General features: G+C 41.1%; 1 protein-coding gene and 1 long non-coding RNA gene across 2 annotated transcripts in view; both read left to right on the top strand.

The window, feature by feature from the left end:
- rnf13 (ring finger protein 13) overlaps positions 1-15,674 on the top strand; it is a 34,932-nt gene extending 19,258 nt beyond the window's left edge. The window contains exons 5-10 of the mRNA XM_007541863.2: positions 4,576-4,663; positions 5,397-5,487; positions 5,933-6,038; positions 7,063-7,156; positions 14,235-14,315; positions 14,527-15,674. Of these exons, the coding sequence (XP_007541925.1) occupies positions 4,576-4,663; positions 5,397-5,487; positions 5,933-6,038; positions 7,063-7,156; positions 14,235-14,315; positions 14,527-14,879 (813 nt within the window). The 3' untranslated portion in view covers positions 14,880-15,674. The remainder of the gene's footprint in view (positions 1-4,575; positions 4,664-5,396; positions 5,488-5,932; positions 6,039-7,062; positions 7,157-14,234; positions 14,316-14,526) is intronic.
- On the top strand, positions 279-4,189 carry LOC107834333 (uncharacterized). The gene is made up of 2 exons (XR_001660127.1): positions 279-1,057; positions 1,093-4,189. It is a non-coding gene; the product is annotated as an uncharacterized LOC107834333 (long non-coding RNA).

Genomic DNA, 15,674 nt, shown 5'->3' with positions numbered 1-15,674 from the left:
GAGTTTGTTTTGAGATTTGTTCACCGTCTGCTGTGCTGCTCCAGCTCATTTACAAAAAGCTAAGGTCAGGTCTGCTTTATGCAAATCCTGACCAAGAACTGCCACAAGCTTCGTGTGGTCTGAGCTGAACAGGTTCTGGGAAAAAATTTTTTTTTAAAAAACACCAGGAAGGGAACAGAAAGGTCCTGTTCCCTTCACACACAAAAAAAGTTCTGTTCCCTTCCTGGATGAAAAAGGAAGGTAAAAAAAAAAAAAAAAAGGAGGGATAAACTGTTTGTTTTAGCTGCAGCGCTGCATTAAGAGACTGCTGGCAGCAGATTTCCACGCAGCAGTGAAAGAACTGCAAACTCACACACACCCACAGTCACACACACAAAGCGTGGTGATGCAGCAGTAGTTAGTGATGCTATCAGCAGTCTTGTTTCCACACAGTGTTATAAGGATCCTGGCTTAAAATAAACCAAATATAATCAGACGGTTGAGGTATATACGATGTAATCTACCTATAGCTCGTCTGGTACAAGGATAAACAAACTCGGGTCAAAAGCAGGCATCCAAAGTCCTACTCTGGTTCCCTGAGACGACCCAGACACGTCCACCAGCTGTACACACTCACACACACATCCGCCAAAAGGATCGAAAGCGCACTGACCTGCAGTAGAAACAACTTTGAAATGCCTCCTTTCCATTATACGGTTGAGTAGAACCATGTTTTTTTTTCTTTTTTTTTCTTTCCTTCTTCTGTATTCAGCGGCACTTTGCCTAGCATTTCCACACAGATACTGGTTATTCAATACAGTAAAGTCGACTTGCTTTTGGCCTCAAGACAGCAGCTTTATTCAGCCAGAAGGACGTGTAGCAAATAGTTTGAAGGTCACAGCCAGTTAAAAAAAATATCTGGCATTTAGAAGGAAAGAATGTCAAAGAATAACACAACTTATAAATAACACTGCAAATATTCATACTTTCACAACTTCTCCACATGTTACTGTACATGTGGAGAAGTTTAATATATTTTACTTTTTTTTAAGATTGCTCTATAGTTAGCTCTTTCCACGTTCCCATTTACGCTGTTCGCCTTCTCTTTCCCAGGTAAGCAAAAGTCTTCCCTCACCATGATGCTGCCACCACCATGTTTTACGCACAGTGCAGCTCATGTAACAGTTTGCATATAGGGTAAAACGTTTAATTTTGGTTTAATGAGCAGAGTACCTTCCTCCACATATTAGCTGCGTCTCCTGCACGACAAACTGCAAATGGCTTTATGCTTGTTAATTAATTTTACAGATAAAGTGACATACTTTCTGCAAGCATTTGAACTGTGGCATGTGTAAATTAGAGCACAAACATATTTCCTCATGTGAAAAAGGGAATTCTTTCTAAGACTTCTTTAAAATAACATTGTTATTTATATTTACAAGAGATAACTGTCTTCATCATGATGCTTTGATGGTGTGGAAATGAAACTCTTTTCCTGATTTCCAAATTAGCCTGTTTTTGTCTTTCTGGCTGCTGCAGTATTGATTTTTTTTCCTTTTTTCCTTCCCAGTGGCCTTCGTGTCTCTTTTTCCTCCTCTCTCCGTTTCTTCCCTCTCATTCGTCTCAGGAATGCCTAGAATGTGCTTATCGGTGCCCATGCAAACACAAGTGTGAGCCGGCAGGAGAGGTCGAGTTTCTCTGCAGAACCCAGTCAGACTCACTGCAGCACAAACTGGCATCCAGTCAGCCTGAAACCAGAACCAGATCCTCATTCTTCCTGTAAAGTCCCCTAAAAGGACCGGCTGTGCCAGTGTTTGGCCAAATATGAGTAAAACGGGAAACAAATCATAGCTTGGGCTAATTTAACTAGTGGTGAGGATACCGTGGGAGCTTTAGTTGTTGTTGTTGTTGTTTTTTTTTTACTATTATTATTTGTTCACTTGCTAAAATATGGTAAGTAAAGTTAATAGCTCGGTAAACACTTTTATTATAAAGATCTGAAGAAAGTCTTATCGGATCTGTCCAGCATAACTAAGCGTTTGTCCACTTTTATTGAATTCTACAAAGTCTGCTTCATTTGAAGTCAAACTCTGATGAAGACCAGAAAAGCACATTTTGGTTCGCCTAAAAGCTTAGGTGAGGTGAACTCTTCGGATACATAGGTGAAGGTGAATGCCATGTGGACCAGGGAACCCTCCAAACCCTGGAAGCGAACTGTAGTGCATTGCTTTCTGGGTAAATACAACCAGAACAAACGTGTCTGGTTCTAGAGTCGTGTGCAAGTGGGAGGAATGACTCGTTTTCTTTCACTAAGACAAAAGAAACATCCAGAACCACTGAAATTTGATGCCATTCCATTCTTGTTTACTTTTCGTGAAGAAGGAAGTGCACAAGACACAAAGGTTTTTGTTTGCGCGTTTTTGTAAAAAGAAAAAAAAAAACTGGCGAAAAAGCATTTCTTACCTTCTTCACACTCTGAAAAATGTAACATCAGCTGTGAACAGATGTTACGTTTATGCTGTGAAACTTTACAGCCTCCATGATCACACTCCTAAAAGACAAGTAAAAGACAAATGGATCAGCCCAGACTTCTTACATTTTTAAGTTTAAAGCTGTTGTTTGTTTATTAATCACCTTCACACATGTTCTGTAAGACTGGGCTCTGGGTTAAAGCTGGTGACATTATAAGATTTGAGGTAAATCACTTCAGGTGCTACACAAACACAGGAGAAAAACAGTTTAGAGGGTCACACAACCCGTTTACCAAGATGATCAGTAAACACATTTGGGATTATATAAACTATAAAATAAAAGCAATTTCTCTTAAAAAGAGATTTTTAAATTCATAGCCTTTTCGCGCATAAATTATTCTCCAGTCGTCGGACTTTGCATCTTTAAACAGCCACACAGAAATGCATCCAGACACGGTTTATTGTGTGTTCCTCTTGTCCAGACGGCCTGCCTCTAGACGCACACTAGTAGCCATTGATGCCTCCGCACAAAGCACCCTCACAGGCAAACACATGCGACCACAATACAGCCACTACCATACGCCCTGCTTCACGTACGCCTGTGCATAAAATCAGTCTGACAAGGAGCAGACAAAAGGCCGGACTGTTGGCGTCCATGAAGGCCCCCCAATACGCTCGCAGCTTTCACCCCGGCAGGTCTAAATGGATTTCCTCGCATCGCCGCAGAGGACAATGAGTCTTGTTTGGACTCATGCATATACACACACAGCTGATTCTCAGGTTATAGTGAGAACCCTTTGTCTTTTAAGAAACATCAGACGACACTTGTGTCCTACAGTGGGACTTGAACTGAAGAGATTTCCCTCTTCTCTCTCTCTCTCTCTCTCTCTCGTTTTGTTCTCGACGCGGCGCAGGCTCACGCTGTTCTCACCTTCCCCGTCTGGTTCTGTGTGTTAATTTACAGCAGGAAGGCGACACACGGACTCTGAGTAATGATTAACATCAGCCTTTCCTCTGTGGCTTCAGTCACCAGGGTTATGATGGAGACAAAAAAAAAAGAATCTAACTCTGCTGTCTTTTATGGCTAAATATCACCGATCGCTGCTTTCATTTGTGTTTTATGGTGTCGTTTCACAAGTCGGCTTTGTCCAGCTTTGGATCTGGAACAGGTCTGATCTGTGTAGATCTGTTTGTTTTTATGGCATATTTATGCTAAATGGATCTTTACAATGACTCTTAAGTCCAAGTGTACTTTCTATACTAAATATTGCGTTACTGTTGAAAGGTTCCCAGACAATTTGCCACAATTTATGCTAAATATCCACCTTAAGGTTCAAACGAACTAGAAACAGATTAACAGAGATTAGAGCATAAAATAAAAAAGCACCCTGATATCTATGATCAAGTTGCTGAAGTTGGAAGCTACCTCTGAATAAACTGGCCGATTATTTTATTATTGAATCAGCTCTGGCTGTTTTTCTTCTCGGGTTTTATAAAGAAAAGGTTTCAGCTCCACATTTATGTCCTTGTGTTAAAACACACAATGATTCATTGTGAGGTTATGCTGTTACATCCTATTTCCTTCTTCACATCTGCTGTGTGAGAGCTCCTCTAACAATGACTAACAGGATACTGTGGCTCCTCTATGTGAGAGCAGCAAAGCCAGCCTTACAGGTGCAAAGTTCGTCATTATGCCAGTTTCCTTTGCATTCATGATGCAGCAGACCTGAAACTTCTTTTTTTTTTCTTTTTTTTAAGTTGGCCTGTAGAGTAAACCATAAATCCCAGTTAGTGTTGAATTTCTGGTGTGAATGGCCAGCCGTACAATCTTCTGCCTGGAAAAAAACTGACTTATAATTTTTAATACTCACTTAAGATTATCGTGATGGATTCCACAAAATATCTCAGTACACGTTTAGGTCGTTATTGCCCACCCATAATGGCAGCCATATTGGATTTTAAGGGTTAGAAATAATGCTGTAACTTTCTTGGCTTTGAATCTCCTAACTTGATTGCTGCACTTGATTTTTCCAAGTCATTAATTGTAACTCGTTAGTCAACAGTGCTCTGATTTTCTCTACAAAAGCGTGTTTTCCCTTCATCAGAATGTTTTCTCTCCACTCAGGTCCTCAATGCACAAAAAGCTGGATATAAGGCGGCCATTGTTCACAATGTGGACTCTGATGACTTAATCAGCATGGGATCCAACGATTGTAAGTTAATGCACTCTTGTAGCCCTCGCATGCTGACTAATCCTGAATATTCAGTATCTTGATTGTTAAACAAGAGGAAAAAGTCCAGGCGCAAATGTTCTGTAGCGAGGTTCTGGTGCCGCTGATGTTACAGACTGTGTGCAGCACCACCTTTAGAGGCTTTCTTCTGTCCTTTTGAGCGACCAGATGTGTCAATGTCAATGTGAGCAAAGGGATTTTTTTAACTTAAACGGACCATTTCACTTCCCCTTTGAAAAGCTGTAGTTATTGTTTAATGAGTGCAGAAATGGCAGCAAACAGAAAACATTTTATTTATTCTTAACGTATCCCCTGAACCAACGCTTTTGATTAAAATAAACAGAACTGAAATTTCATCCACCTTACCGATTTTACTGAGACTGTGTAATTGTAGGATGGGTCTACTGATTAGCGTTGAGAACAAATGAGATAAAAATTACTCCAGTGGAAAAAAATATATTGCCAAATGATAAACATTGATTAGAAAAGCTGCTGAGCAGGAGACATGTTATTGCATAAATAGGCTGTAGTTTATTAGTCAATCCAAAGCAAACACACATAACATTTTGAGATCAGGTTAGCAGCAGCTCTATAATAAAAGCTAAAACATAACTTAGAAATATTAAACAGCAGTTTTTTTTTCTAATTTTCTGTAAACACACCATTTCTTTTTGCCTGTATTTACATGATGAATGTATTGTTTTCCTGTTTTTAGTGGATGTTCTGAAGCAGATAGTTATTCCCTCTGCATTTGTGAGTGAGCTCACCGCCAATGCTCTCAAAGACGACTACATGTACGACAAAGGGTGAGTCTGAGCCCGAAGGTCCGTCTTAACAGAAACCATTTCCTTCTCAGCTTCTCTAAATGCTGTTTGCAATGCTAAAATTGATGCTCGTTTTAAATGGTGTCTGAATCTCGCTTTGAAACGTCGTCGATGCTGCTGATGTGATGTGTTCCGGTTTTGAAAGGCCTCCTTGTGAGCTCAGCATTAAGATCAGCTGGTGTGTTTGTGTGTGTCAGCTTTATGCTTTTCCTGTCATGTGAATAAACGGCAAACATGTCGTTGGCACAGTTTTGAGTACAAGTCTTCCTGGCGAACAGAAGCTGAGGAAATCCTCACTGAATTATGTGTAGCAATAGAATCGATGCGAACAGCTCCAGTGAGAAAATAAGCTGCCGTGATGTAGCTTTGACATGTTAAAAGGTTGATGATTTTTTTTTTTTAATGCGTTTTCTGCCTGTTTCACCAGAGGACACCTGGTCCTGATCCCAGACTTCAGCCTGCCTCTGGAGTATTACCTGATCCCCTTCCTCATCATAGTGGGGATCTGCCTCATCCTCATTGTTGTTTTCATGGTAAAGCCTTTGTTTCGAAACTCATTTTACTGGCATTAAAGTGTGCTTTGAGCTCTGACTGGCCAAAGTTTGGTTTCCAAGCTCATTATATTGTATTTTTTTATGCCTTGCCGCAGGTAGAAATGAGAGATTATTCTTTAAGGAACTAATTTCTGATCTCTGGCTCTTTTGACCTGATTATATCAGTTTAGCCACAATTTTAATTCCTGTTCAAGTGTTGTAATAGATAAAGGTGTAGGCACAATGTTCAGAAATATCAGTGATCATTAATTGTTTAATCATTTTAAAATAAACATAAGTCTTGCTCTCGCTTGCTCTGTCGCAGCCAGAATGACCTGCACACATCTCATAGAAAATACTGTTTCCTTTAAAAAAGCTTCCTCTTAATCATCCCTGCTTTATTTAGTGACACTCTTTCCAAAAAAGCAACTAGTATCAAATTGATCAACTTTTTATGTTGTTATTGGAGTCTTACGTGAAAGCACATATCGTTCTCAATGCACTGACTCAAAACAGTCAAAGGCAGCCCAGTCCTTATGTAACAATCCATCACAGCTGTATCAAGGTCAGACAACATTTTTATGTTGGAAATAAAATTAAAATAAAGCACATTTTATGCTGTTTTTACTTGTGTCCTACGATTAATACTCTCTTCTACATTAAAATTACATGCAATGGTCAGTTATGCAAATTATATATCGTTTTGCAACTCTTCAGACAGCAGCTAGTTATTTTGCCTTCAGAGCCGTTTTCAGCAGTGCTCCATGTTGGTTTTAAACACTTCACTGATGTGGAAAACACTCCAACTTCTTCTTTAGGTCAGTCTGGTTGTTGCTTAAATATGATGCTTTCGCTGCTTGGGAAAAGGTCCGGTTATTGAGTTTTGAACCTATTTGGGTTAAATCCAAAAATCATCTGATTCGTGGTCACCAGTCAATTTCCTCAGTGCATTTCTAGTGATGGGCCTGCTTTAGCTCCTTATCCCTAAAATCCTGAAGGACTTTTGTTTCACGTTTCAAACCAGATCACAAAGTTTGTCCAGGATCGACGCAGAGCTCGGAGAAGTCGTCTGAGGAAGGATCAGCTGAAGAAACTTCCCATCCACAAGTTCAAGAAAGGTAAGGTGTCCTCAAACATCGTCTATCAAAGTGAAAATAACAGAAACATTTAACATAATCTAAATATACACAAAACACAGGCGGTATTTCATATTAAACTAAAAAACAATGAAGATAATTCATGGAAAATTACATCAGAGAAAATATTTTTTTTTCCCTCTTCGAGGAATGTCTTTGACTTCCTGACAACACCTCAACACTCCACTTTATATAGAACCAGTCACACTGAAACTATTCCCATAAAAACATACTGGTGAGCCTGGTCCAGACATCAAGCCTTTGACTCGTCAACATTCGGCCGCGTTGCCGTTTCCTCGGCTTTTCCTCACGCGATCCGAGCCAGGAAGAAAACACCATCCATTCATTTGTATGGCCCATCTCTCCTCACCACAGCTCCGCACCTTGGAGTTAATCGGATTAATGTGGGCTTGATTTCTCCACAAAGCCCACTGCTGCAGATTAGAGCTCGTCTCTGTTGAAACTGGACACATGACTGCTGATTTGGAATGTAACTTTTAAAGTTTGGTGGGGGTTTTTTTTTTTTTGAGGGAGTTTGAGCTGCTTTTTTGTTTTATTGTAAAGACAGACGGAGGAAGCGAAGATGTCATACAGGGACTGCTGCATCAAACTGCAGCTTCTTCTGAGGTTTTATTAGACGACACCCTCTGTGGGTTTGAATTAAACTATGAAAAGTCCTTTTTGTGGCGTAACATGTGGAGGTTTTCCCTGCTTGCCGTGTTTCCTCTTGCAGCTCTGCTTTGCAGACTGGAGAGCAGTGACTTCAGTCAGCTGTGCTGGGAGACACCGGGGGAGCTTTGGAGAAAATAGGTGGTGCATAATAAGTATTTCCCTCTCTTCCCCCGCCGCAAAGCTTCAAAGTGAAGTGGCTGATTGAGCCGAGCCGCTAGGACCCGCCCAGAGAGCACAGACACATGTTCAGCAGCAAATCAGCTATGAACCATGACTGTTGCTCACATTAGCCGAGTCATGTCTGCGAGGCGAGCGGACGCAGGGTTTGCACGGTCTGCTTTGGCCTCTGTTACAGGGAGTCCAGGAAAATAAATAAATAAATAAATAAATAAATAAATAAAGAGGCTCTGGGGTTCTCGTTTGCACTTTCTGCCAGCTGAGTCAGAGCGTTTGGCTGTAAAAGACGGGGACACCAAATCTCTGCCTAATCATTTTTAAAGCCGTTCTCTGGAGCGGCGCTAGTTTGGCACAAACTCATCGCTCTGATTTGACCCTGGGGCGCTGCTGGAGTTTTCTGAGGACTGGGGTGTCTAAAGTTGTGGCCTTCGACCAAAATGAACAAATACAGTGAATCTGATCTGCAAGCACAGATGGTTGATGCAAAGAGACACTGTTCTGTTATTTATAAAATTAAACTACTTTATCTTTGACATCATTATAGTCTTGCATATTTAGAGTATTATTTGAAAAATGACTGGAAATGTATTTTTCCATTTTAATTTTTCTCTAATTATATTTCTCTTTTCGAGTTTCTCTCAGCTTGGCAGTTTTGGGTCTCATGGGCAAACATTTGGTCAGTGCTGTCTTAGAGGGTGTAACGTCCAGCAGCTAAGAAGAAAATGACTTGGCTTTGGCTGATTCTAGCATCTTTCTTTCTGAAGTTTAGAATCAGAAAGAGAGCAGATTTTAATCTGCAGCATTTTCTGCCTCTGCTGTTGTCATCCTGCACCATTTTGGAGTTCATGCCTGAACTTTATGCCGGCTTATATACGGTCAGCAGAGCATGAACAAATCATTTCAAGCAAAACGCATTTCAAAATTTGCTTAAAGTTGCAACATATCAGTTTGTATAAACCTATTTTCTATTCAAATTTTAAACAAAAAACAAATTTACTTTTATGTTTTAGAATGAAGAAAAATATGAAACCTTAAATTATAACAATTTTTTTAAAGGAAACTTTCATATTGCCTAAAGAAAAAAATATATAATAAATAAATGAATCCTCAATCATTAGTGTCAGTCTGTCGTTAACATTCTGTGCAGATATTGCATGGAAACTGCTGCCACTCGCCTTTTTTGTTACATTCACATAGGAAGCAGAGGTTTTGAGTTTTGCTTCATTTATTGAACAAAAATGAAACTTTTCCAATGTTTCACCTGCCGATCCTCTATTAGAGACTATCAATGGAAAATTTAACAATTACTATCTCTAAACGATTGGTTGGTGTGTCTTTGTCAAAAACATTGAACTAAACCTTTTTCACATCAACTCATTAAATCACAATGAGCATTTCCAGTTATTTCTAGAGAATTGTTTGTAGAGATGTGAAGGTGTCGTCCCCCGCTGCTGCTGCTGCTGCTGCCGCCGCTGCTGCTGCTGCTGCCGCTGCTGCTGCTGCGCTGGCAGGATTTCTTCCTGCTGATGAAACACTTCTACCCACCTTCATGGTTGTTTCACACATTTCTTGATTCTGCTTCTTTGTGAAACTGGTTTGGATCTTTACAGATACACCGATGCCAATTTCTGGCTTTCTGTGAGCCTGGACTTGATTGTCATGGTTTAGTTTTTTTCTAAGGATGGAAAAAAGTTGCATCAGGGTCAAATCTGATGGAAAATTGGCTGATTTCTCTTTCTAATAAAAACAAAATTAAAAAAATAGCTGCGTCTCAACTTTTATTATCTCTAACATTCTTCTTTATGAATATGTCATGCATTTCTAATAATGAGCTGGTGTGCAGCATCCAACTTGCATGTATGTGAACAGAAAACCTCATGCTGATGTGAATATCAAACAGTGTGTCTTTCTGTATGTATAATACACAATGCCTTAATGGAAATCATGCCACCCATGTAATTAGCACACAATAGCAGCCCGAGCAGCGTCCTCCAACAGAGGATCTGTGTCAGTGTGTGCAGGATTATGTAATAGCTGCTGTCCTGGCTGTCAGAGTGTGCCGCTGCCCTGCCGTTAACTTGACTTATGATCAGGGTTTATTACAGAGCCTTACATCATCCTCACTCACTGGCTGGTTTGGGTTGTTCAGACTGGCTTTCTGACGGAACGTTTTAGACAGAATCTGGACTGTTCCTCTGATCCCTCCTTGGTTATGATGACTCACTCCATTCCTCTCTGCGGCGCTCTGCATCCAAACAGTGGGCAGAGATCCTGAAGCACACCCACAGAGAGAGCATACCAGCTGCAGTGTGTGTGTGGAGCATGTTGATGTCAGTTCTGAGAAGCCCTCTCTCTTTCTCTCTCTCTCTCTGTGTGTGTGTGTGTGTGTGTGTGTGTGTGTGTGTGTGGGGGGGTGTGTGTGTGTGTGTGTGTGTGTGTGTGTGTGTGTCAGTCAGCCCGGTCTGGTTGGTTCCTGCTGTGGCGTGCTGGAGATGGATTTTTTCCCCTTTATGCTATTTTTTTTTCTGTCACACTTGCTTTCATTTGCTTGCTCGCTCTAACTCCCCCAGACACATTCATCGCTCATCCCAAGTTCAGTGGGCCAGCGTGGCTCCTTTGAGAGCCAGGAATGCTGACATCCTGCACGATTAATGAGAAAGAGGAGCTTCTAGAGTTTTACCAGCACAATCTGGGCTCAAACGGTTAAATGCAACAGATTCCCAGCAACTGAATATAAATCCCGATCTCTTTAGGTTAAGTAAAATATGCATTGGTGGCCACATTTAGTGGCTGCCATGGGGGGAAAAAATGTGTAAAATATTTAAATTCATCTTTTAGCGCAGTAGCATGAGACACACTGTGAAAATGAAATCTTTAAATTGACCACAGAAGGGTAAAACTAAATCAAGTTTTTTTTTTTTTTACAAAAATTGACAACTAGAACATTTCTGAAGAAATCTGAATGGGGGCCGCTAAACTGTGCATGTCGGTTGCACCCGCATCAAAATTAGCAACAGTGCTGGGTTATTTAAAATGTAGCATGTGGTTTACAACTAGCATAATGTAATCCATTCAGTATCCAAACATTATTGTCTAAGCTAAAATTAACAACAATGCTAAGGTTAGCAACGTTCTCAATAGCATGTGGACTACTATTAGCATATTGACTAACACGGACTTACTCCATTCAATATGCTAACATTGGTATACAAGCTTTAATTAGCTAAAATGCTAATGTTGGCTAAATAAAGGTTTAGCTAAAATGCTGTCAGTTGCCGGTGGGCTTTCACTGTCATATTGACTTCCATTAATTCATTCCATTCAGTATGCTAAACTTAGCTTAGATTTCAAAAATTAGCTAAAAGCACATCTTTTAGCTATAAGGCTAACATTAGCATGAGGACTTTCTCAAGCATGTTAAGCGACTAGCATGTTGATGCTGCCTTTAGAATGTGTGTTATCACAAGGATGGAGCCTCTAACCAAAGCCGGTATCCCATTGTACTCTTTTTTTTCTCAGCATAATATGTAGATTAAAAAACAATGATGCTTTTGTTTTGAAAATTTGAGTAAGCTTCATTTTAAAAACTTACCACTCGCATGTGTAACATTGGTTGGGTTAAAACAGTCATATAAAACCCAAAGCTGCAATTACCCTATTTTGTAGGGTATGTGTTGGTCTTATTTTGAAAGTCCAGTGTTTAGGTTCTCCAAGTCTTGTGAGTCATATGGAACCTACTTCTTTTGGTCATCTGCCATCTTGATTCTTGGCAGTGTTCTCCAGCTGGTCATAACCAGAACCGGTTATGAACTCTATCCTCGTCTGTGTTCTGTTGTTTTGGTAATGAATAAGCCTGTGTCAACTGACCTGTGAGAGATACACACAGGTGCAGTCTTTCTATCCGAGCCAGCTAATTTGACTCAAAAAAAAACAAAAAATCCCCCGGTCTGATCAGCATCTTCCCTCTCAGGAACCACAAGAGGTATGGGAAAATGATCAAAGCGTGTACGAGGGTAAAAAAATTTTTTTTTCATTTCCTTTATTTAACCAGGTAAACCAGGTTGAGATCTAGATCTAATTTTCAAGAGTCATCTCTTTTCACATCTCTACCTCATTCACAGTGAGAGGGAGATGGTGTGTGCTGGGTGCTCAGATGATGAATGGCTGGGAGTTCCCTCTACCTCTGACATCCATACGCTCTGAAGCGCTTTGACAGAAAACAATCAGCCCCTGAGCAATTTCAAAATGATTTTATGGAAGCAGACGTTCAGGATGATAACATGAACATGCATCATCTTGGGAGAGCGATATTTGTAGGTGTTCGGGTGAGTTAAACAGTGTAGCCAATCGGCATTTAATGTCTGTTGCACTCTGAAATCCGACCTTTTAACATCGTTCCTTCACACTGTACAAAAAGAAACACATTTGATTTGACTGATAAAGTAATATTTAAGCACACAACTGCTATCCTGAAGTTCTCCTTTTGTGGTTCTCTACAATCTAGAGGGCCATAGAAATAGCTATGGCGTACCGGATTTGGCCCGAGGGCCTTGAGTTTGAGACATGCTCCAGGAAAAACAGAAAAACAGAATAATGTATTATTATTTAGAGGTTCATAGAACTTTTGATGGACTTTAAAATAGTAAAATAAAGATTTTTTTTAAAAATTTTTTGGGTTCTTTTTTTTTTTTAGGGAAGAATTTTTGTTAAAAACCAACTAGAACATTTTCACCACTGTTACATAAAGGTTGCATTTTTCTACATTTCTTCCAAGGGAGATTATAATACTGCATTAAATACATAATTACTAGAAATATCATAAAATACTCTATGTTCCAAAGACCCTTTTATAAACACTTACTGTAGATCAAATTTCTATTCAAGCTGCTGTAGATTTTATCTGCTGCTCTTGTGTAAACAGATACACAGCTCACACTTGAGTTAAAGGTACTAGAAGCTGAGAATCGTGTCTATGATCAAAGTTGGGTGTATGAATATGTCGCTTTTAAGCGTTTAAAATCTTCAGGTTTCATATTCATCTTTAGACGTTGTCCAAACAGAAGAAAGTGTTTAGATGGTAACCAGCCCTGTTCAGTGTCTCTGCAGTCTGTGGAGTTCAGAAAGCCACCAAACTTTTTTGTATTTTCCTGCTTCTCTTAGAATAGCTCCCGAATTGCTACAGATCAGCAGTTCCTGAGTGTATTCTGGACCCGTGCCTGCATTAACACCGTCTCCCGTTCACCCCCACTGTCCAGCTCTGTTGGAGAGGAGGAAGGTTTGATCATGAAGACGGTTGTTGAGGACGGCGGTTCTATTTCTGCTCGGGATCTAAAGAAAATGGAGCTGAAAGTGTAAAGAGGAAGGGGGCCGTGGGCAAGCTGCTGATGCATGGAGAGAAAAGGAAGAGGGGAGGAGGTTTCGATGCGACTCCCCTTCCTTATACGGTCACATGCAGCCCTGGCACTGACACAGAGTCCAGCAAGGGAAAGCATACTCTTTTAAAGCTTACATAAACACGCAGGCCGCCGCCCCCCAGCAAGGAAGAGAAGGGGAAGGAAAACCGAAGAGGAACTCTGAGGAATCTGGAAGGGAGTACAGAGACAAATTCCTGAACTTTCGGCGCGCGCACAAGAGGCTTTGCAGCACTTATTGCATCAGAGGCTGTGCAGCCTGCTGGCTATGGACCAGTCTGGCTGGGTGGGACGGACGGGTGGGATCAGGGACATATTTGGACAAAGAATGGAGGGAAACCCAACTTGTGAGGAAGCAGAGTTTTTAATTGCCTGGTGCATCGTGGAGCTGCCTCAAGGCTTTTGATCTCCTACAGAGGACTTTAACAGGGCCTTATAAAAGTATTAATGTTTTGTCATGTTAAATCTCCAGACAAACCAATGTGTTTTAGGAGACACATCCATAGAAAACAGGACAAAAACCCTTCGAGGTTCATTTTTTTTAACAAAACAAATCTGTAAACTGTGATGTGTTTGTACCCCTTTTACTCTGATGCCTTTAAATTTAATCCGGTACCACAGATCGCCTTCAGAAGTCACCTCTTTAGCTGAGTTCAGCCCTTCATTCATCACACCAAGTCCGATGAGGTGTCTGACTTGGTGGGGCAGTGAACTGCCCCTGCTTGTAGCTTGTGGGAAAATCGGTAAATGATACAAAAGTTTCATATCAAACTGCTCAACGCCAAATATTTTCATTTCAGGGGATAACTATGATGTCTGTGCCATCTGCCTGGATGAATATGAGGATGGCGATAAACTCAGAGTCCTGCCGTGCTCTCATGGTGAGTATGCTCAAGTTTATCAATATATTTAAAAACAATGACTAAAGTGATGGACAGACCGAAAGTTAAAAAATGACCACATAGTACAAAAAGACAGCATCACCAAGGAGAATAAAACTTCCTGGACTCAGTTGCCTAGGAAGGCTTTGCCCAGGATACTGACATTCGGAAAGGAAGCTTGTGTTTTCTAAACCTGACGCTCTTCTCCTAGCTTACCACAGCAAGTGTGTGGACCCCTGGCTGACCAAAACCAAGAAGACGTGTCCTGTGTGCAAGCAGAAGGTGGTCCCCTCTCAGGGCGACTCGGATTCGGATTCGGAGGAGGGGGACAGCGGCCCCGACGAGAACGAGGTGTCCGAGAGCACGCCCCTGCTGCGCTCCCAGGCCTCGACCAGCGCCCACTCTTTCGGCACCATGTCGGGAGCGTCACGCTCGGAGCAGGACTCCTCCGAGTACGACGACGAGCTGGACAGCAGCGACAGCGAGGAGGAGGTTACCGTGGAGACGGTCGTGGTGCAGATGCAGCAGCCGTGCTCCCACGAGCACGACTCACCCCGAGCTTGACTGGCACCCTCGCATCCGCAGAGACTTTATGGGAAAACAGATCCATCATCTCTGTTCTTCTGCCACTGCTTACATTAGGCTCCTGTCCTGTGTAGGAGTTCAGACATGTTTTAACCCGAGAGGACCCGACTACAGTAGACTGCTACACTGTATTTATTCATGGAAAAGAGCCATGAAAAGGTTTCAGCTGCCCTCACCATGCCCGACAGAGAGCAGCATAAATATTGTCTGTATATGTAAAGTATAAATCACAAGAAGCTCCATATTAACCTTTGATTACCTTCAATCCTACATGTATATATACATAGAAGCACTTCGACATGAACTGAACCACTATGCAGCACTCGCAGCGTTTCAGCTCACAGCAGTACTGTGTTGCCAATGTATTTCTAGCCTGATGTTTTTCGGGAGTTTAGACGCCGACGTCTTTTGTGCCACAGTTTTTCTGTTACCACTGACTGACATGGAGTGAAGCACAAGTCAGTCTGGACCGACAGACTAATTTAAGACGAAAAGAAAACAAAAGAATGTGCTTTCTACGATGCATCACATTTTGTTTTGCGCTGGTGTTCCGCACTACCTGTGGTACATCTTTTGGCTGCTGCTGCTTCTTTTCTTTCTTTTTTTTTTTTATAAACCTGGGTATATGTTTTGTAGGAAAAGTGCAGGATTTTCCTGTTTAATTCACACAATAATTCCTGTTGCCTTTTTAGTTGTATTTTTGTCCCGTTTTCTTCCTGCTCATGTACATTTGTTCTCAACGAATCATGTCAATAAATAACCCTGAACTACAAA

The sequence above is a fragment of the Poecilia formosa genome, unplaced genomic scaffold (genome assembly GCF_000485575.1).
Source record: "Poecilia formosa unplaced genomic scaffold, Poecilia_formosa-5.1.2 Scaffold10, whole genome shotgun sequence".
NCBI lineage: Eukaryota > Metazoa > Chordata > Actinopteri > Cyprinodontiformes > Poeciliidae > Poecilia > Poecilia formosa.
Note: the sequence above shows the minus strand (reverse complement) of the source record. Positions and strands in the feature narration are given on the sequence as shown.